General features: G+C 50.2%; 1 protein-coding gene across 13 annotated transcripts in view; it reads left to right on the top strand.

Moving 5' to 3' along the window:
* Uvssa (UV-stimulated scaffold protein A) overlaps positions 1-20,890 on the top strand; it is a 41,266-nt gene that overhangs the window by 8,146 nt on the left and 12,230 nt on the right. For 12 of the 13 annotated variants that reach the window (XM_006251323.5, XM_063273306.1, XM_006251325.5 and 9 more), the window contains 6 exons: positions 281-611; positions 1,342-1,462; positions 2,298-2,702; positions 3,941-4,053; positions 4,188-4,316; positions 14,319-14,424. In XM_006251323.5, the coding sequence (XP_006251385.1) occupies positions 281-611; positions 1,342-1,462; positions 2,298-2,702; positions 3,941-4,053; positions 4,188-4,316; positions 14,319-14,424 (1,205 nt within the window). The remainder of the gene's footprint in view (positions 1-280; positions 612-1,341; positions 1,463-2,297; positions 2,703-3,940; positions 4,054-4,187; positions 4,317-14,318; positions 14,425-20,890) is intronic. The other variant, XM_039092137.2, reaches the window with a different exon arrangement.

Below are 20,890 nucleotides of genomic sequence, written 5' to 3'. Positions count from 1 at the left end.
CGAGGACTTCACACAAGCTAGTCAGGTGCTTTACCACTGTGCCATGTCAACATCTGCTTTAGCCATTTCAAAATGTAGAAACGCTCTTGGCCCATGGGCGATATAGAAACAGGCCAGGAGTGGGCCACACTTGGTGCTTAGACACTAGGAAGGGAAGAATGAAGACTGGATGCTGAGCATAGCACCCCCCCTCGACACTTGTAAATGTAGTGTTCCCATACAAAATGTGACACTGATTTGTCTTTGCTGAGTAAGCTCTTAGGCTGGCTTGTGTCCCCAGGTCTTCAGAGGAGCAGCTGAGCCATGCCTACCGCCTGCTAATGACACAGCTGACCCAGGACCACGCTGAGATCCGCCTCTCAGCCTTCCAGATCGTGGATGAGCTCTTCACCCGGTCCCATCAGTTCAGAGTGCTGCTTGTTTCTGACTTCCAGGAATTCCTGGAGCTCACACTGGGCACAGACAATGACCATCCCTTGCCACCCCCTCGGGAGGCAGCTCAGAGGCTAAGGCAGGCAGCCATGCAAGCTGTGGAAGGTTGGAATGAGAAGTTTGGGGAAGCCTATAAGAAGCTAGCCTTGGGCTACCACTTCCTAAAACACACCAAAAAGGTAGGTGGGTCTCGGACAGTAAAGTTCACTTCCCTGGGGTGGTTGAGACAGGCCAGCCAGTGAGTGAGAGAGCTCTTTTCACTGAGAATTTGACCATTGCACAGGCTAGGTAGGCAAGGCAGCTGGATCAGCGTGTGGTAGAATGGAGGATGTTCCTCAAGGTCAGAGCAGACTTGGGGAAGAGAACCAGCCACCCGCCTGAGGGTGGAGCATGAGCCTGTAGTCTTAATCCTAGATGGCCTCTGCGTTCCTGACAGGAAGCATGTTCAGTTCTCGCTGTGGGCTCGGACTGGTGCTGCGCTTAGTGAGACCCCAAGCTCGGCTATTTCTTTCAGCCCTCCTGTCACTGTCCATATGTGGCCCTGCCCCTGTCAGCAGCACGGGCAAGTGGCTGGACCATTCTGCATGGTTGTGGTCCCTATATGGTGTCCCCTATTCTCTGGGGTTCACTTCTGGGTGGCCCCCGGGTCTAGCTGGTAACCCCTGACCTGCAGTGGGAGGAGCATGTTGTTTCCTAACACGATACACTTGGCACGGGATGTCTTTCGTCTTCTGTCTGGAGGAAGATGTGGCAAGATGAGGCGGCCTTGTTTGAAGTGCTGTAGACACCAACCATTGAGACCCCGGCCTTGCGTTGATGACGATGTGTCTTTTTTTTTTTTTTTTTTTTTTTTAACTTTGGGTTTGTGTTTGTTGTAGGCAATCCTAAACTTCCTTCTCAATTTCTCAGGTGGATTTTCGGGATATAAATGTTAGGACTCTGGCAGAAAGGAAGCGAGAAGAGGAGAAGCAGAAGCACTTGGATAAGATCCACAGAGAAAGTGCTGACCGGGCTAAGAGGGAGATGGAAGGTAAGTTCCCAGACTGAGCCCCTGAACTGCCCATGGCCCTCGTGTTTGTTTCCTAGTTCTTCTCTACTCTAGTCTGAGACCCATGCAGGCAGGTTTGCAAGGCAAGAATGGTTCAGGGTGGGGTTGAGCCTTCACAGGCTGCCCATAGCCCTGGTGTCTCCTGGTGATTTGGTCCATCTGTAACTATTTGGCCTAAGACTCCCTGAGGAGAGAGTCTGAATCTAGGTGTGAATCTAGAAGAAGTCTGCACTAGCTGGAGGCCATCTTGCTATTCTTCTCATGTCCAGCATCTGTTCTTGCTAGTTCCCTTCCCCAGGTCCTCATCCTTCCTGGGAGCTAATCCTTGTGAGATGGGCCAGCTGCACTCTGTTCTCAGATACAGGTCTTGGGTTCTTTCTGTGTCCAGAGCCTCCTTCACGCATCTGCCCTGGTTGTCAGCCTTGAAAGCCTAGGCCTTGGAGAAGGCTGCAAGCAGACAGCTGTGCTGCGGATGGCTTAAAGGGCTCTAGAAGGGGGAACCCTGTAAAGTGTGTTGTGCTGATGGTGGAAATGGGGCCTCTCTGGGACTACCATGATGAGTGGAAGGCTGGCCTTTGGTAGTGGTCACACAGGCTTCCGTGAGCTACCACACCACCATAACGAGAGGTCTACTTCAAAGGCTGAGTTTCTGTGCTAGACAGTTTATTAAAGAGTTAAAAGTATTGTGATGTATGTGCCAGGCCATTGACTGTTTTTGGAAATATCATGACCCCTTGGTGTCCTGGGGAGCAGTCTTGGCCATCTGTTGCTCTTTGGCTCAAGATGACAGAGTAAGTAGATCTCTCAATGTCTGCAGAAATGTCTGATGAAATTGGATGCTGCCTGACAGAAGTGGAGAACTGCTTTAGGCTGCTGGTGCCCTTGGATTTGGGCCCGTACCGAGAGGATAAGTTCTTTGGTGAGGCATCTGGCATAGCAGAGGACCATGCTCCTTGCGCCTGGAGCCCAGACCTGGCAACTCCCCGAGGGTCTGGTCTCTCTGGACCCCAGGATGAAGAGCAGCCATGCTGTAGCAAGGACCTGGTTGCCTCTGCACACCATGCAGGATCTGCAGTTGGTCTGAAGGCACCAGCCCCAGCAGCCACGGAAGACCCCTGCAGGGATGAAGACAGACACAGCGAACACAGCGACCCAGAGGATTTCCTGCGGAGCCATGGGCTGGGCTCCCACAAGTACACGCTGGACGTGGAACTCCCCTCAGGTAACGGCTGCTGGGGCCGTGCAGTGCCTCCACACTCTGCTCTAGCCAGGTGTGTAGCTCCCTCACTGGCAGTGGGTTATCCTGTGGTAGGATTGAGGTTAGGGACAGCAGTTCCTTGGGTTGGACCATGAGAGAGGGGTAGAGGGACTTCCACCTGGTTAGTCTTCCTGCTCAGGGTTTCTGCCACCATGAATCAGCTTGGGGATTCTCTGCCATTGTAGCCCTGTCCCTGGGAGGCTAGGATCAGGGCAGAGTCCCTGGCAGGCTGTATGGGTGTCCACCTGGAGGTCCACCAGGGCCACCTTCTTAGGAGGAAAATGTGAGCAAAGCATGATTTCATGCTGTGTTTAGAATGACGGGGGTGTGACAGTGTTGTGTGTGGCCCTGGCATTCCAGCCTTGGGGTACAGAGGGGCTTTCTTGCTCATCCATCCATCGTAGCTGGGCCCGGTATCCTCACAGTGCACGTGTTCACCATGTGGATCTGGGTGGAAGAGCCTGGGCTCTGCGGGACCCACGGCTTCAGGTTGCTATCTCTGAAGCACCGCACCTCGCCTTACTCATCCAGGTGCTCGATCCGGAGGCCCTGCCTAGCAGGGGTTGTCAAGGAAATGAAGGGCCTGTCAAGGAGAGGCAGAATGGCAGGGGTCACTGAGACTCTGGCACTAAAGGGGAGGACAGTCGTAAGTGAAGAGGCAAAAGAAGATGGCTCTGAGAGATCTAGGCCTCTGGGTGGGAATCCATGTCTGCATGGAGCCAGAATGAATGGTATTGTCCTAGATTTTTCCAAGACTGCTTTTCTCTCAGGGTTGACAAGTATCTGAGACCAGCTAGGAGTCACATTTCCAGTGGGTTTAATGGCCTCTGCTACACGGCCAGCCTCAGCATCCCTCTGTGACCTACTGTCTTGGTTTGGGTTTTACTGCTGTGAACCAACACCATGACCAAGGCAACGCTTACAAAGGACCACATTTAGTTAGGGCTGGCTTACTGGGTCAGAGGTTCAGTCCAGTACCATTAAGGCAGCATCCAGGCAGGCACGGCAGTAGAGGAGCTTAGAGTTCTACATCTTCATACAAAGGCAAACAGGAGAAGCCTGGCTTCCAGGCAGCTGGGAGTAGGGTCTTCAAGTCCACTCCCACAGTAACACATTTCCTGCAACAAGGCCGCTCCTCCTGATTGTGCCACTCCCTGGGCCAAGCATATGCAAACCAGCACACTGACTTTGCCTTGTTTTAGACGGTCTGAAGGTACAGGAGAATGAAGACAACCTGGCCGTGCTCCACGCTGCTCGAGACTCGCTCAAACTCATCCAGAACAAGTTTCTGCCAGCGGTGTGCTCCTGGGTCCAGGTGAGGCCGCGTTTCCAGCGTTCAGCAGTGAACTTGGGCTGTGGGGCCAGAGCACTAACCTGGGTGGGGATGAGCATTCTCCCTCTCGGGGACTGTGTGGAACCTTCGTGAGTGAGCCATCCTTTGTTTTACAGCGGTTTACCCGTGCAGGGATCTACAGTGGACATTTAAAGCAGGCCATTGACCTGAAAATGGAACTGGAACTTGCTCTGAAGAAATATGAAGAACTGAACATTGAGCCTGGGAGAGGACAAAGGAGCAGGGTGAGTTCATGGAGCTGAGGCTAAAAGGTCCCGGGAGCCTCCACTCGGCCATCTCAACAGGCAGGCATCATCAGATTCAGAGGATTCTGGCCTTTTCCTTATTAAGTTCTTGTGGTGGAGTCTCAGATAAACCTCTCCCAAGAGAGGACCCATCTGCTCTTCTTGGCATGGGGTTCGGTCCTGTCCCTCAGCAAGTCTTCCCATGAAGTCACTCATGCCACTCATGCCATGGTGGCTACATTCCTGCTGTTGGTGTCTGTTCATCCTGTGTTATAGCCAAGGATACTTTCAAAGTACTGAAAACCCCCATGTCAAGGGCTCCTCCCGAGAGCCCAAAGAAACAGGCTGTGTTAAGTAGGTGGGACTTGTGGGGAGATGCTAGCAAACAAGGAGTCGTGTCTTGGGCAGGTCAGACAAGATGAAGCCTACAGAGCACTCAGGCGCTGTCAGAGGTGAGCACTGTGCCCTTTGGGGTGGAGACCTGAACACCGCCTGTCTGTTAGGGGGATGACAAGGCACTGTATCTCCCTGAGTGGGGATCTGGTGTTAAGATAGAGCAGGGATACATGGGTCCCCTAGATGAGGCTAGAGAAATGGGAGTCCAGGCAAGGCCAGAGAGAGGTGTAGGCATGTGTTCTGGGTGCCTGGTAGTGAGCGAAGATGCAGTCCCGTGGTGACCTGGGAGCCATAGAGGCCATCCATGCCAGGTACCCTGGAGCTGGCTGGAAGGCAGAGTACGTTGCAGTGCCTGGAGGAGGTGCTGCCCTTGGAGTAGGAATGGAGCGCCTGTGCCTGGGCTACAAGGAACTAGAATTCTGCATAGATGACCACAGAGCTGACGGGATGGCTGGTCTTAGGGGAGATGGGCCTTGGGAGTTTTGACTGAAAGAAAACTGCCACAGTCCAGGCTCTCTATGTCACCCAATTCTTTTCACATCTCCAAGCTGACAGTCATCACCATCCCGTTTCTCTCAGCTAGTTTTTTTTTTTTTTTCTTTTTTTTCGGAGCTGGGGACCGAACCCAGGGCCTTGCACTTGCTAGACAAGCGCTCTACCACTGAGCTAAATCCCCAACCCCTCTCAGCTAGTTTTAATTTTAAAAATTTTGCATTTGTGCCTCTGTGTGTGTGTGTGTGTGTGTGTGTGTGTGTGTGTGTGTATGTATTTGTCTATGTGTGTGTCTGTGTCTATGTTCTCTCCTTCTACTATGTGGGTCCAGGGACAAGACTCGGGTCCTTGGCAAGTGCCTTTTCCTGCTAGACATCTCACTGGCTTCTTTCAGCTGGTTTATAGAGGAAACAGACATCAGAGCTGCCACCTCCCCATGGAGGCCTGTTCTTAACCCAAATCCTAAACCTGGACCGTGAGCCCAGTCCCTGCACCTAGCCTTAGTGCAGAGATTTTCAACAAGTGGGTCGCGGCCATTTTGGGGGTCAAATAGTCCTTTCACAGGGGTCACATATCAGATATCCTACATACCAGATATTTACATTACTGTTCACAGCTCTAGCAAAATTACAGATATGAAGTAGTAGCAAAATAATTTTATGGTTGGGGGTCACCACAACATAACGGACTGTATTAAAGGGTCATACCATTAGGAAGGTTGAGAAGTATTGCCTTAGAGGTTAGTAGGTCAGCTGACCTGGGCAGTCTGACTTATAAATTCTATTTTGGAAGGTAGCTTTGAGGTGGACTTAGCTTTTTCCTTACTGAGGGAAAGATCAGATTTGAAACCACCCACTACTCCACCATAAAACCAAGAGCACTCCATGTCTAGCACTTGGAGACCCTGCTGACCAGTCTGTGGCAGCTTGTAGGTACACTGAAGACACAGGTCAGGTGCTGGAGCCAGAGGACATAGGAGGGAGCTCTGTTCTGCAGCTGCTTGATGGTCCCAGCTTTGCAGAGCGCATGTGTGATGTGGGCCAGCAGAGGGCGACCTCGCTTCTCTTTCAGTCAACCAAGGCTTGAGCTTAAGGCAGTCATGGGAATATAGTGCTGTAATTGAGGTTTGGCTGTGTGGTATGTGTGGTTAACCTCTTATGAGAGTTGCATTTTGTTGTGTCGCATAGCTAAGTAGCTTTATGAATTTTGAGCACTATATTTACAGTAGAGAACATTTCTGTAGCCATGAGGAAAGTGACAGCGCCCGCCCTCACTGCAGCTGTCAGGAAGAGTTTGTTTTAACTCTACACTCAGTGTCCACAGTCACCAGTGATCAGTTTGGCCAAGACTGTGCCACATGAGGCTACCTTTCAGGGTGACCTATCAACCAGCCTGTGAAGTGAGGGCACCTCACTATTATGCTGTGTACCCCAATTCCTTTCTGATGAACTCAGTCAAGCCAGTCCTACATTCTGTGTGAGTCACCTTGCTAGTGGGCCTTGGCAGTGTAGGGACATCCTTAGATAGCTAGTACTCCATGGAATGGCCATAGAGCCTTGAATACTCTTGGGTAGCACAGAGGGTTTTGCGAGGCCTAGGTATTGCTAGCCTGCATTTCCTTACTGGGACTAACAGCAGTCTTGGGGCTGGCAGCCTAAAGCTCTAGCAGCCTGCCGTTCTCCTTGTCTTGCAGCTTTGTCAGGTGGATAATAGTGGGTGTTGCTGTATGCTGTTGTCTTACCCTCATCTCTTATCTCCATATTTCCTGACTGCTGAGTGGTTGACTGCGGAGGAGACCCGGGCAGTCTTCTTCTGGCCTACAGGACACGCATGAGCCTTTATGGGTGATGGTGAAGACAGGCAACCTCCTGGGTCAAGGTTCAGCATTTAGTTCAGCCAGCTTCATGGGCAGCAACTTGCATCCCCAGAGCCCAGGTGAAGAGGCTCCGTTTTTCTATATTGTGGCTTGTACCTGTATGGTAACAGCCATGCATTCAAGGCAGCTGAGTGGAAGCTGGACCTGAAGGTAAAAGCTTGTCTTTCTAATTATTTGAAAGGCTGAGGAGAAGGACCATTACTTCAAGACCAGCCTTAGTTATAGTGATTTCAAGGGCCGCCTAAGCAATTTAGTGAGCCCTTGTTTCAAAATACAAAGGGGCCTGGGAATTTAGCTCAGTGGTGGAGTGCGGCTTAGCATCTTTGAGGCTGTAGGTTTAACCCCTAGTATTACACCAAACAGACTAAGGAGCTCGCCCGGACTCCTGCTCGCTGTCCTAACCCAGCTGCAGTCCTAGAATTCTTTTGTGATGTAAGGGTATTAGGCTCATGGTAAGCCATCACTGTCGTAGCATGACTGTGTCAGTACTTTGGCTGCCCTTTCCTAACTCCTGTGAGACACAGACATGGGAGTTGAGGCCCAGCACTCTGTAACACTGTAAACACCGTCTTTCTGTGGTATACAGTGGGCAGTCGGGTTGATGTGATGCCCAGGGTCTGCCCTGTTTCCACTGCTCCTTGTTGCACCCAGTGGCTACTAGCCAGATTAGCACATGCACCCCTCATGCATCTCAGCAGACACATGGCAGCCCTCACGGCTGAACCCTGGATCACCCACTCCTTCTGTGCCTGCAGGACCTGCTGTGAAGGCAGGCCCTCATGGTGTTATGGGGCCCTCATGGTGGTCACATAGGTCAGCACACTAGCCAGGCCATCCTTGGGTATGTAGGGCTGCCCAGGCCTGACAAGGTGGTAGCCCTGGACTGATGATGCCTACCTTCAGTAGGAAGGCAGGTATCGCTCGGCTCTGCTGTCAGCAGACTGGACACTTCCTAGACCTGTCTACAAACTGATTTTTAACGAAAGGCACTGCTCTGAAGTCCTTGGAGATTTTGCTTGCCGCAGCTGGAGAACGAGTGAGTCGCTGTCTGTAGATGAAGTGATTGGCGGCTCCGGGACTGTGAGTGGCAGCGCCCAGGCTCAGGTGAGCAGTGCTTCCCAGAATAGATACAGCAACTGCCTATCTGCACATCGCCCGCCCTTCCTGCAGCTGCTGGGCAGCTCCTTGCAAGGCTGCTGCACCACGGTGTCTTGTGGGGGAAGGGCAGGGAGAGGGCTAATGAATGTCTATGTTAATTAGAGCTGTTTTAATTAGAAATCATGATGAGGTGTTCACTAATTTCCAAATAAAATTTACGGGGGGTTTAAATCATTTCCTAGTGTTTCCCCATTTAGCACCGGATGGGCATCGTTAACTCCTCATGTAGAACAGGCTGAGCAAGGAACACTAATTCAATAATGCATGATTTAAACATTTCAGAACTTCTAGCAAACGTGTGAGATTGAAACAAATACAACGCTACCAGTCATAAACAGCCGCTAGGACTGGGCGGGTGCAGGCTGTCTGTGGAGGGTTGGGTTGTGCAGGCCGTGCTGGTCAGACATCCGAGTCCAGCCCCGGTTCTCTTTGAATGTTGCTATTTGTTTCTGTACAGTATTGCTTTCCTTTTGACACAGACGGTCTGTCTTCAGAAATACTTAAACCAGTTTAAACATGTCTAAGCATTTGCTTTACAGAGTGTGCGCACTTCAGCTCAGTCTGGAGCAGGCTGGGGATAAATCTTGACCCGATCAATGTGCAGGGCCATTTGGTAGAGTTAGTTTCCACCTGCTCTGTTACAGAAGAGCTGTAATAATCCGTGGCGGCCTCATTATTTAAACTGATAAAAATCCTTTGAAAACTTTTAAATTGCCTGCCTTTTCATTATGTGGCTCTGGTCCTGGTTAGTTTGTATTGTGTAATTAACAAAATACGAATTCCCACCAAGTGGTCAGAGCAGTGATTTCAGACATCGGCATGTCTGACTTGTCAGCAGCTATTCTTTCCTTCCTGGACTGTGGGTCTACTTGTTCATGTGGTTATAAATGCATCTTGGTGCAAGCCAGGCTCATGGGCCGTGTGGCAGCCACCCTGATGGCACCATGGGCTCATCTTCACCCTTTCACAGCGGTGGAAATCAATCTGTTTGGTGCAGCTTTGCTTGTGTTCTGTGTTGGGTGCTCCCAGCCTGCCTTTCGGATCAGTCTCACTACCAGGCCCGTGGGCGCTCTACTGGGAGCTCGCCTGGGCCCAGCTCCTCTCCTGCAGGATGTTAGGAAAGCTCCCTGGGCTCTGCAGACTTTGCTTCTTGTAGGTGAAAAGGACAGAAGCAGAAAACCCAGGAATGAAATGTTGAACCGTCAGGCACACCCGGGGAAGGCAGGGAAACTAAATCAGCCTGCGGACCTTGTGCAGCAGCAGGGCCCGTAAACAGCCTCCTCAGGGCTGTGCTCCCTCCATCACACTGAAGGCCAAGCACGCACCCAACAGCAGAGTTGGGAGGGGGTTGAGCACAAGTTCTTATGAGGTCAGCTTACAAGGAGGCAGAAAACAGCTCAGCAGCCTCTGCACCAGCCCATACCCTCCTACCCCCACCGTGTGGATCTAGTCTTGGTTTCCCCTGGCTCCTGTGTCCAGCCCAATCACTTGTGTTCCAGAATGAGCTAGCTCTCAACACCTTCTCACATGTTACCTCTTCACTCTCGGGGTGCCCCATCTGATGACTTCCTCCATTTTGCAGTTGTGAAAGCGGGCCAGAGGAACTTACGTGGGTCCTGGCCCCTCCTGAAGCCCCAGACGCCCAGTGGGAAGGCTGCACGAGGAACCAGCCACACAGCATAGCATGACCTCAGAGGCTGCCCACCTGCTCTCACCTGAGATGGCAACAAGGCCCAGGGACGGACCTGTTCTAATCCCTAGAAGGAAACTGTTAGTTGTAGGCCCAAGCAAGTGAGAACACACTTCTCTCCTATGTGGTTGGCTTTCTCTGCACACTCTTGGGAGTAATGATTAGTGGTTTCACATTTCATCCGATGTTAATGTGTGGAGTGCACATAACCTCATCCATGATAACTCCCTGCCTCTGACCACTCACACAGCCTTGTCATTGAGAGCGTGTAGATGGTTCCCAGAACAGGCTGGTTTGAGTGTGTACGTTATAAGCACTAGAAACCCAGAGGACCTGGCTTGTGGCCACCTAGGCTACCAGCCCTCAATTTGATTGACAGCAGGCGACTCCCTTGGCCATCTTGCTAGCTGCTTGTTTGGATCTAGCCTCGAATTTAGCCTTATCCTTGCTCTGAAAATGGACTTCTAGGCACATGTGACCAGGTTTCTTGCCTCATACTTGGTAGTAGGCTAGCCTCAGCTCTTGGGCCCCACTTCGAGGAAGTTCTCTGACATTGGGGTTCGTGGTCAGACGGAATTCCCAAGGGCAGATTTTTGTGGGGGCTGTTCTAGGAGGTTCAGAGAGAGGGAGGAGGAGAAATGCCTGCCCCTGTGTGTCCTGCTGTTTGTTGTGAGATCTCCCTGTGAATGTGGTCTCTATAGAGATGGCCACTCCTGAAAGTGGTGTTTTGCTCCAGCATAGCTTTTTGGACTTGAGTGTATGCTCTGGTGCCCTGCTTGCATCTGGGCAGGTTTGACTCGGTGCTGGCCCTTCTGGCTACCAGGTGCCTGTCCTGTGTTATCACGTGGTCAGCACCACAACGCCCTCTGTCCTCTGAAGGTGCGTCCCTGGCAGCCGAGATGCACATGAGATATTGGCCTGGCCGGGCAATTTGCACGGCCTTCCAGGGAGGGCATTAGCATATAAATAGCAGCTGCAATGACGGCCATCACAGCTGAGCACGTTTAATTTTTAGTTTATAAGATAGAATGGGTTTTTAAATGCATAGCCATCAAGCCGCTGAAAGACAAATGCAGTTTGGAACTCACTTGTCTGACGAGGCCTTACATCATTTTTTTTTAAAAGGGAAATAGACACACATAAAACTGAACAAAAGTGATTTCTTGGGTGAAAAGTAATTGAGATTGCGCACCAAGTTAATTAGATCGCACAAAATTTATTTAATGGTTCCAGCTGTATCTCTAGGCTGTGGGCTTGGTGGCCATGGGTTTTCTGGATGTCGAGATGCTCTTCCCATTCCTTCGCAAATAATTAGCACTCACCACCCCACTTCTGTAAGCTGATTGCGTTGTATATTTTAGCCGTTTTATTGCTTGTTTAATTATGATCATGACTACTCATTTTTCTAAATCCTTTTAACTGTGGGTGAGAATCAATTTGTATAAAACCAGCAGTACCCCTACCACACAACAGCAGTGGGCAAAAGCTTGCTTCTGTCTTGTGAGTGGATGAGCTGGCCCTCCATAGGGGTCTGTAGCTCCCACTTGGGGGCCAGCTTAGGAGAAGTCTTCTGATTGGCTGGAAGGGTTTCTGACCACCTGCCATAGCCCTCGAAGGCACCCAAGGATTTCACCCATCAGAGAAGGTCTGGGTGAGGAAGGCAGCCTGCGCTGGTGTGTGGTCCCTGTGCAGGGCTCATTAGGGCTGCCCTTCCTGCCGGGTTCCACACAGCTCATTCTGTGCGGTTTCACCACAGTAGAAAACCTGGCCCTCACCCGAGGTAAAAGTAAATCATTCTTGAGAACATTTCAAAAGTCTGGCCTCATTTTGAAGACATCACTAATCCTGATGCCTTTTAGCCAGATGTGAGCACTTTCCCAGGACTCGGCATCTAGGTACTTCATGGGGACCCTTCTGGATGCTGACGTCTGTCCGACCTTCCCTGTGACCTTAAAGACAAGTTCTTCCACAGTGGGCACAACCTCTTAGTTATTTAGATTCCAAAGTAAGTGAGTGGAGGCTAGCTAACTGTGATTCAAGACCATTCCACGAAAGCCTTCTCTCTAGGCTGTGTTATCTTCCCAGGGACTGCCCCTTGTGACCACAATATTCCTGGTCAGGCTCCTGAGCAGGCCACAGCTAGTCCCAACAGCTAGGGCTCCGAACTCTTCCACAGCAGAGTAATTTCCCGTCCCTCGGGTGTAGCTCATCTGTCGGCTGTCCTTGGTAACTTCGGCACCAGGCATTTGCGATCTCAGTATTTACCAAATGTGAATTAAAACTTGAGTGTAGTTTCACTCAAGCTCTAACAGTGGCATCTCTACATTGTAGCTGCTGCAGCTTGAACAGTTGCTAAGCGAGGGATAGGAGTGTCTGGCGGCTCCCTCTGTGGCCCCAGAGAGCCTGGGTTTTTTGGAGGCTAACACATGTGATAGAAGAGCAGACTCCAGAGGCCTTTATCGGTGCTAATTTAAGAACAAGGAAGAACCTGGAGCCTCAAATTTAGTCTAAAAAGAAATGATTATAGCTGGGGAGGAAGAAGATAAAATTATAATAGTTACCTAAGCAGTTGAGTACTTTTAGGGAATGAAATTTTGATAAAAAGTCCGCAGCAAAACTCAAGGGTGTGGGCAATAAGCATAATATTTTATGAAAATGACCCCCATATTTAAAACCTGGCACTATATGTTATGCATTGTAGCACCCAGCCCACATCTACCTTTTAGAAAATTAAAACACATAAATTCTGTTTAGTGTTTGATACGCACTGCACTAGCCGAGCCCGTAATGCCCTAAAACCTTGGGCTGCTTTCCACCTTTCATAAATTCCTGGGTAGATTCTATACAAAAATAATTTTCAGGTCCGTGGCTCATTGTTATTCAAACGTGATTGATCGTCGTCATTTGCTCAGCTCGGGAGTTAAGTGCCCCTGTCATTTCCAAAGAGTATAATTGGGACGTTTCACAGGTCAGCGGTGGAGACAGGCTTCCCTTTTGATCAGTGTTAGACTGATAACAAAAATTACAGTTTCCGATGATTAATGTCGCCTGCGCTTCCCAGATGCACGACTGTGGGCTGCACCAAAACAGAGTGCATTTGCATCTGATTATGCTCACTCCGGGCAGCAGACTCCCAGGCTGGGGCACGGGGCCAGCAGGCACAGCCAGATGTGGCTGCTGATGCTTCCAGCAGCCCATAAAGGAGCCCGGCTCTCCCTGGGCGGGCAGCATGCTGAGCTAGGGCATAGGTAGGTGATGCACTGTAGTCCCTCCTCGTGATGACTCCCATTTGCTTGGCTCCCGGTGCGCTCGAGCTCCTGTCCTGAGACTAGAAGCTGCTCCTTAGATGTCCTTCCTCCCTTCAGGGAGGTCAGGACAGTGGGGAACATCTGTAAATTCAAGTTGCTGTTGGGAATGGTTTTAAAATTCAATGTTTAAGTTTTTCAAAGTTTTTCTTATAATCCTATGAAGGTTCCATAAGTTAGTACTCACTTGACAGGGTCCTTCCTTGTCTCAATTTTTCCCTGAAGCCACATCTGTCTGTCTGTCTGTCTGTCTGTCTGTCTATTCTATCTATCTATTCTGTCTGTCTGCCTGTCTATTGGCTTTTTGAAACAGGGTCTCTCTATTATCTCTAATACGAAACTGTCAGGAACTTGCTACATACACCAAGCTGGCCTCCTTGAACTCACAGAGATCCACCTGCCTCTGCCTCCCAACAGCCGAGCCCACTGTCAGACATTGATGGATACTCAGTACAGAGCTCCTGCTGGTTAACCAGGGCTATGTGGATTGTTATTGTAACAGCATCTTCTCTTTATCTCTTCCCTTTATTTCATATTCGGACATGCACTGAGATTAAAGGTGTATGCCACCATGCCCAGCTTTGGAAGCTGCAAGAATATTGAAACTTAGCAGAGGGCACCAAAATTCAAGGGACCTTACAACTCAAAGGGCCACCACAATCTAAGGGGCACCACATACCTACTTCCTTACCTGGGTTGAGCTGAGGCAAATGTTAGGACCTATGAACTTGGCCTACTTGGGCATGGAAGAGCTGTGGGTAAGATGGCAGCACCATTAATTCAAGCTCTGCTGCCTGCTTAATGGGGCTGAGCCAGCTCTGCAGGTCTTGGTGGTGTCCACTGCAACAGGCACAGGAGGGTTGGTGGTAGTCAGGGAATGGCTCCAGGTGGGAGCTAAGCAAAGGAACTGTGACTTAAGAATAAGAACAGCCTTAGAGACCCTGTAATTAAAGACTATCAACGTGTGTTGCTGAAGTCCTAAACTGGAGACAGCCCTGTAGGAAGTGACACCAGTGCACGGTTCATGGACAGCTGCCGTTGGAGAGAGCTGGCGACCTTGTATGTACGTGGGAATGTTTCCACAGACAGAAGCACTGGAGGACAGTGAGGAGGAGGACCAGGACTTCGTGGAGGTTCCAGAGAAAGAGGGTTACGAGCCTCGAATCCCCGACCATCTACGAGCTGAATATGGTGAGTTGTGGGCCCACAAAGGCGGGACTGCGCATCAAGGGTACTGGAGAGACAGGTTCCACTCTGGACAATGCCTCTAGGTTGTGACATTGACCCAGGGAGGTTAGCCGTCAACTTCCCTTGTACAGCTGTTGTGTCAGTATTTGTTGCTTGTATTTAACTTGCACAGTTTCTCTTTGTGCCCTGAGTCACCCTGTGGCCAGGACATGGCAGGACATCACACAGGGCCTTCTGGGCCATTTGATGCTCTGGCTGTGGGTCAGGGATGCATGCAGTCTGCTGGGGATGCCTTTGTCCACATAGAGCCCACACCAGGGCAGAGAAGAGGCAGATAGCGAGATAAAGGAATCCCGGCTTCGTGTCTGCGAGGTCGCAGACATGGCCTCTGAAACAGGATTGTCTGGGCCCCAAGCAAGAAGCAGTTGTCACACATAGAGCACTACTGTGACAGACAGGCGCTTCCCATGAGGAGCCTCCTCTTTTCCAAGAAGGCTCTAAGAGCCGCACTCTGTACCCTAGGCTTGTGCCCTCCAGAGAGAAAGTGTAGACTTAGAGGGGATCCAGGACCCAGGTCACAGCCTCAGGTGACCTGAGGCACCACTTACGCCATGAAGATGCAAGGAAAAACAAGTCATCTAGCGTCTGTGGGGAGTACACAGTGGACTTGCACTGGTATTATGGGGTGTAATTTGAATCTGTTAAGAGAGTTTAGATGATTAGATGACTTGTGTGCAAAGCTATGACCCATTAGGGAGAGGTGTCAAGCCAAATTAGCCTAGGCAGACCCACCCTTAGTCCTCAGTCCTTTGCCTAGTGCTGTCTCCTGGGCAGACTCGGTGCTTGGGGACCAATGAGTGTGTGGTTGTCAGGAGGAATCTCCCACACTCAACGGCTACTGGTGACCCCTTGGCTGAGCACAGTGGCCTTGTTTGGCCTACGCTTCAGAAGCCCCAATATTCTGATGCCCCAGGGAAGAGCTCCCTGCCTAGTAGAGCTGGCCTCTTATGCCCGATTGCCTCACCTGCTGCTTGTGGGCAAGCCTGCCATGCTGCGTTTTGAAACTGTTAGAGTTTCTCTAGGCCTCAGCCTCATGATGCTCTCTTCAGCCTGCAAACCCCATGACCTTCCAAACCTCTACTCACATGCTTCTCCAAGCACCAATCTCCACCTGAGGTGGATTTTATTGTCTCCCAGCTTACCTTTCTACCTGGTAGGAGATACATCATGGCCAACACCAGCAAGTGCTTCAGATATACATGGGGTGACATGGCCATCCTCCTGTGCCCAGGATGGTCTTTACCTCCTATGTCTTTACCCTTGCCTGGATGAGGTCCTTGTCTAGCAAGGTGCTGGTGTGGCTGTGGTGGTATCTGAGGCCACCAGACTGAAATAAGGGCAGTGAGGGCAGGTGAGGCAGGGATACTTCTCAGGGTCCAGGCAGTGTGGCTAGCACCCACCTGTGTACCTGGGTTCTTCCTTTTGCCCTCCTTGGAAGCCACACTTTTGGTTTTAAGCTGGGGGACTGACTTTGGCTCTTGGAGTCTCCAGGGCATCCTGGGAGCTAGCATTGATTCAGGGATCATGATTGCACCAGAATTTTTTAGCTTGGGCCTTTGCATCCTGTTCTGATGTTCCATATCCTTCCAGAAGACATGGTAAGTCTGACTCTGCACAGGTTTTGAACAGCTACAGGTTGTATCCAGCAGCGACAAGCCAACACCAGGGATTATCCTCAAAGAACAAAGCAGATTCCTTTCATCCTAGGATGCCTTTGGCCCATGGCTTGGGAATGGCTAGTGATGGTGCCAGTGAGGACAGTGTTCATAGATGCTTCCTTAATGTCACGCTGGAAGATAGGAACACACAGTGAAACCCTTTCCAGCCGCCAGTGGAAATAGAGATGGCTAGAGAAATCCCTTCTCTCCTGATCAGAGATAGCCCTATGTCTGCCCGTGTCTAGGCGGCTTCTGCCTGTTGGCCTTTTGAGTCCAGCAAAAGGAACTGAGTCATAAAAGCGCTGTGAAGCGTCTCCCTCCACACTCGCAGGACACTCTCTGGGACACCCGTGAGCAACCTGCTGTAAGGCTACACAGGGAAGTCACAAGTGGCTCTGGTCTGGCACTTACAACTCACATCTGCTTGTGGTCATCCCAGCCTGCCTCAGGCCCCACCACAGAGCCGTGCTGCCCTGCTACCTGTTCCTCATGTAGACTAGTCCATGCTTTTCAATAGAAGGCTGCAGGTCCCACTACTGCATGTTGGGCCGCTTCTTACACAGGAGCAATAACTACGTTGTCCATAACTCCTGCACCAGGGCCCATCATCCTGTGTCACTGTCTTCAGAGCCTTCCACATACACTAAGCTGCTAAGGGGCCTCATCTCAGCCTAACAGAGAGCGGAGACATTGCTGGCTTGCTCCATTGTCTGGAGTGTAGCCCTCTCTTGGAGGGCTCTAGGCATCTGTTTTAAACCTAGAAGGCAGTGGTGGCCGGTATGGACTGAACCAGCTGCTCTTTGGTATTTTCCAAATGGCATCAAATAGAGAACCTAGCAGTCTGGGAGGGTTGGCAGGGCGTACAGGGAGACCCCACATTAAGTACATACAATCTGACTGTTGGTGCCACCACTGGGCTGAGGGCCACAGGAACCAAGGAGGGTTTGGTGAGCCCTTGAGGCCAGCAACATATCAACACCTAGAATTCCTGGAGTGTTCACAGGAGGGGCTGGGGCAGGAGGGACACTGGCCCATGGGCAGGACCTGTGGCACGGATAGAAAGAAGGTGGGAATCCTTCATCATCATACCAAATGGAGACTCCCTTGAGAGCAGCAGCCGAGGCTGGAGGCTCCGGGCAGGCAAGCAGGCAGGCAGGCAGGCAGGCAGGCAGGCAGGCAGACAGACAGACAGACAGACAGACAGACAGACAGACAGACAGACAGTGTGCAGTGAGTTCAGTTCATAATGCTAGTTTATAGTCCATCACTGTTTTTCCAATTAAACACAGGCGAATCTGAAGTGTTAGACTCAGTCTAAATCCACACGGCTGAGGAAATCAGGCTCTTTTTTCTTTCTCATTTCTTTCTCTGAATTTTCACTGAGGGGCTTTTATCTTCCCCTTAATCCTACCATTTCTGTCAGGACATAATCTCTTTCTCAAATTTACATTTTAATTACAAGGCCAGCTGAACTAGGTAAAATCAATAGTGTCAGCGCGCGGCCGCCTAACTTTGTGCGGAGCCCCAGCCTCTCCATTTCCTCCTATCGATCCATCTCTCCCGCACTGTCTGCTTTAGTGCTTCAGGCAAATAGGTGCCACTTGGCCAATTTAAACAAAAAAAGGAGCTTTGGACATTTTTATGACTCTTTCTAAAAGCCACCGTGGGAGTAAATTTTGGCCAGGGGACTACTAGAGTCAGGCCCTGTAAGGCAGCAGGGCCATGGTGGTCATCAGGGTAATGTCTCATTCTTTCAGGGTCATGCACCCTCCAGCCTGAGGAGTGTGCTCTGGTTTTTGGGTTTTAACTTTGAAAATATGTCAGTGAGATTGATTTTCTACGATGGTGTGAAAACAGTGGTGTGTTCAGTGCCCTGAGTGTTTACCCTGCTCTAACACGCTTACCCATCTTCTTAATGGTTTAAAACAACAAATCAATGAAAAATATATTTCATTCTTGTAACTCTTAGGAATTCTCATATTGATCTTTTGGCTGCGATTGTATCTATCTAAATGTCACATTGTTCACTTACCAGCCTTGGCTCCCTGCTGTGTATGCATGTATGCAGGGCTCGGCTAACCTGCTGGCTTCCATATTGCCAGTAACATAGACACTGGGGTCATATGTTTGCCACCGAAACCTGGGACACTGGTTTTTGTTGTTGATTGTTGTTTGTTGTTGTTTGTTTGTTTGTTGTTGTTGTTGTCTTTGTTTTTTCAAGGCAGGGTTTCTCTGTGTATCTATCCGTGGCTGTTCTGGAACTAACTCTGTAGCCCAGGCTAGCCTAGAACTCAGAGATCCACCTGCCTCTGCTGCCAAGTACTAGGACTAAAGTTATGAGCCACCACTGCCTAACATGGGACACTGTTTTTACACTTAGACCAGAGGAGGGGCAGCCTGGTATCTTCTGATACACAGTGTGGCCAAACCTTAGGACTACAGAACTCCAGAGCCTGGAGGTAGCTGTCTGTGACTCCACTACCCTCTCAGAGTGGCCCTGCTGTCATCCTCTGTTCCCCACCCATGAGGATCCAGGAGTCAGGGGCCGTCACTTATGCTCAGGGCGATCGAAAGCAGAGACAAGTGTTCCATATAGACCACAGAACAGTAAATATTTTGGCTTTCTGGGCTGCATCAGGTATCTCATAGCCACCCTGAAAGTAACACCAGTAAAGCACAGATAAATGGCTGTGTCTAGGACCAGTAAGACTTGTAGAGAAACAGGCAGCCAAGCAGATTTGTCCCATTGCCTTCAGGGCCCCGGAAGCCTCAAAGAGCAGCTGGTCCTTTCTGTGCCATGTCAGGCTGACCTTGGCTACAGCAAGTCCATGATGAGCCGAGAACTCCTAGTGACTTAGGGCTGTGGCCTCTCAGAGCTGTAGGCTTTGCCATCCCAAGGCCTCAGGTAGAGTGCATTGGCCTTCCTTGATGGGTGTCTCTTTGTTGCACAGACTTCAACTTGAAATCCTCCTTCCTCAGGCCTTCTGGGTACTAGACTCACGTAACTATATCACATGCCTAAAACACTCATTGACCTTGAGTCTAGATAGTAATGCACAAACTTAGCTTAGCATTTTAAAGCTTGATTTAGGATCTTACTTTGTAACCCAGACTAGCCTTGGCCTTGAGAATCTCCTGCCTGAGTGCCCCAAGTGCCCTCCTGGACGACAAGTGAGGTCCACCTTGTACTTTGACTATTAGGCGAGGTTCCATCCACATTTGTCACACCCTCCTGTATTCTTTATACTATTTTTAAACTTACCTACTTTCCTGGTATTAACCTGTTTCTTCAGATGTCTTTTGATTGTTTCTTAACTTTTTTATTTTAGCCTCTCAATAGATGTTTATTTGCTAAACATATCTGACTTTCTCAGTCCATCTGCTCATAGATTTATTAGTTTGTTTGACAAAAGACAGGTGATCAGGACTCTCTTATCCTACCTCCATGGCAGTGGACCACCCTCGCACCCACTGAGTTAATGTTCTAATGTCAAAAGTCATTTACTCATTGTTGTCATGTGCACTGTGGTTTAGATTTTCTTTTTCTTGATGGATCACCTGTGCTAAGGATAGAACTGCAAGGGGTGGGTCTTGTGAGGTCTCTTGTCCATAAGGCTCTCTCCTGTACCTGTGGTGGGCATGGCAGCTCAGCTGGGTGTTCAGCTGTGAGCTCGGTGCATCTTCCTATCACTTTCTTTTTCCTTTTCTCCTTTGTGGTCCTGAGGCTAGGACACACAGCCTTACACACGCTAGGTACATCCCCAGCCCTTCCCTGTGCCTTTCTAGATGGCTTTGCCTCTAGGCCCTGAATCTGCTTCTTGGTTAGAAGTGCGGCTGCCATTGGGATGTTCACCTCTGCGCCTTCCTCTTTGTTAATGTTATCTGACTTCCTCTTTCCACCATATTTGCCCCTTCACCTCCTCTGGCAGGCAGGAGCACTGAAGAGTTTTTTCAACTGTCTCCTATGTTCCAGTTGCATTTTCTTTTCTCTGGAATTCCAGACAGAAGAACCCCAGGACCTGTGCCTGCCCCGCACATCGCTGCGCTGTGCAGTCTCACTCGTATGCCCTACACTGGTCCCTCTGCCCTGCAGGCACCCAGCAAGTAACCACTCCTCTGCAACGTTTCCTGATCTCACCTTTTCTTTAATTTTTATTTTATGTGATGGGTGTTTTGCCAGCTTGTATGTTTGTCCACCATGTGTGTGCCTAGTGTCTGAGGAGGCCAGAAGAAGGGCCTGGAATCAGGCAGTTGTAAGCTACCAGGCAGTACTGGGAACTGAACCTGGGTCCTCTGAAAGAACAGCTAGCGCTCTTAAGTGCTGGACCATCTCTCCAGCACCCCTGCTCCTCAACTCTGATAGAAGAGGTCTTTCACAGCCTTTTCCCTTCTGACTGCTAGAATGGTGCTGTGCAGTGTATTCACAGCACTGCTGTACTCTCCTCCCCGGCTGGTTTCCCCTCTTGCCCTATCTCAGCTGTGGAGTCTACCCAGTCTCAGAGAAGCCGGGTAACAAGTGGACGGTGCCTCTGGAGTCCCAGTTCTGACAGTGGCCCTGTATACAACAAGCCAGACCCAGAAGTGGGCAGAAGCAAAGTGGCAGGATTCGGCCTTTGGAATGTGAGAGTGAACGCTGGGCTAAGATTGGTGTCATCTGCCATGTCCCATAGAAATCCTGGTGTCAACATCATAACCTCCTCTAGCTGGTAGGAAGAGGGGTAGATATTTCAGGATGGCATCCTGTGGTCAGG

This window comes from Rattus norvegicus, chromosome 14 (assembly GCF_036323735.1).
Source record: "Rattus norvegicus strain BN/NHsdMcwi chromosome 14, GRCr8, whole genome shotgun sequence".
In the NCBI taxonomy this organism is placed as follows: Eukaryota; Metazoa; Chordata; class Mammalia; order Rodentia; family Muridae; genus Rattus; species Rattus norvegicus.
Note: the sequence above shows the minus strand (reverse complement) of the source record. Positions and strands in the feature narration are given on the sequence as shown.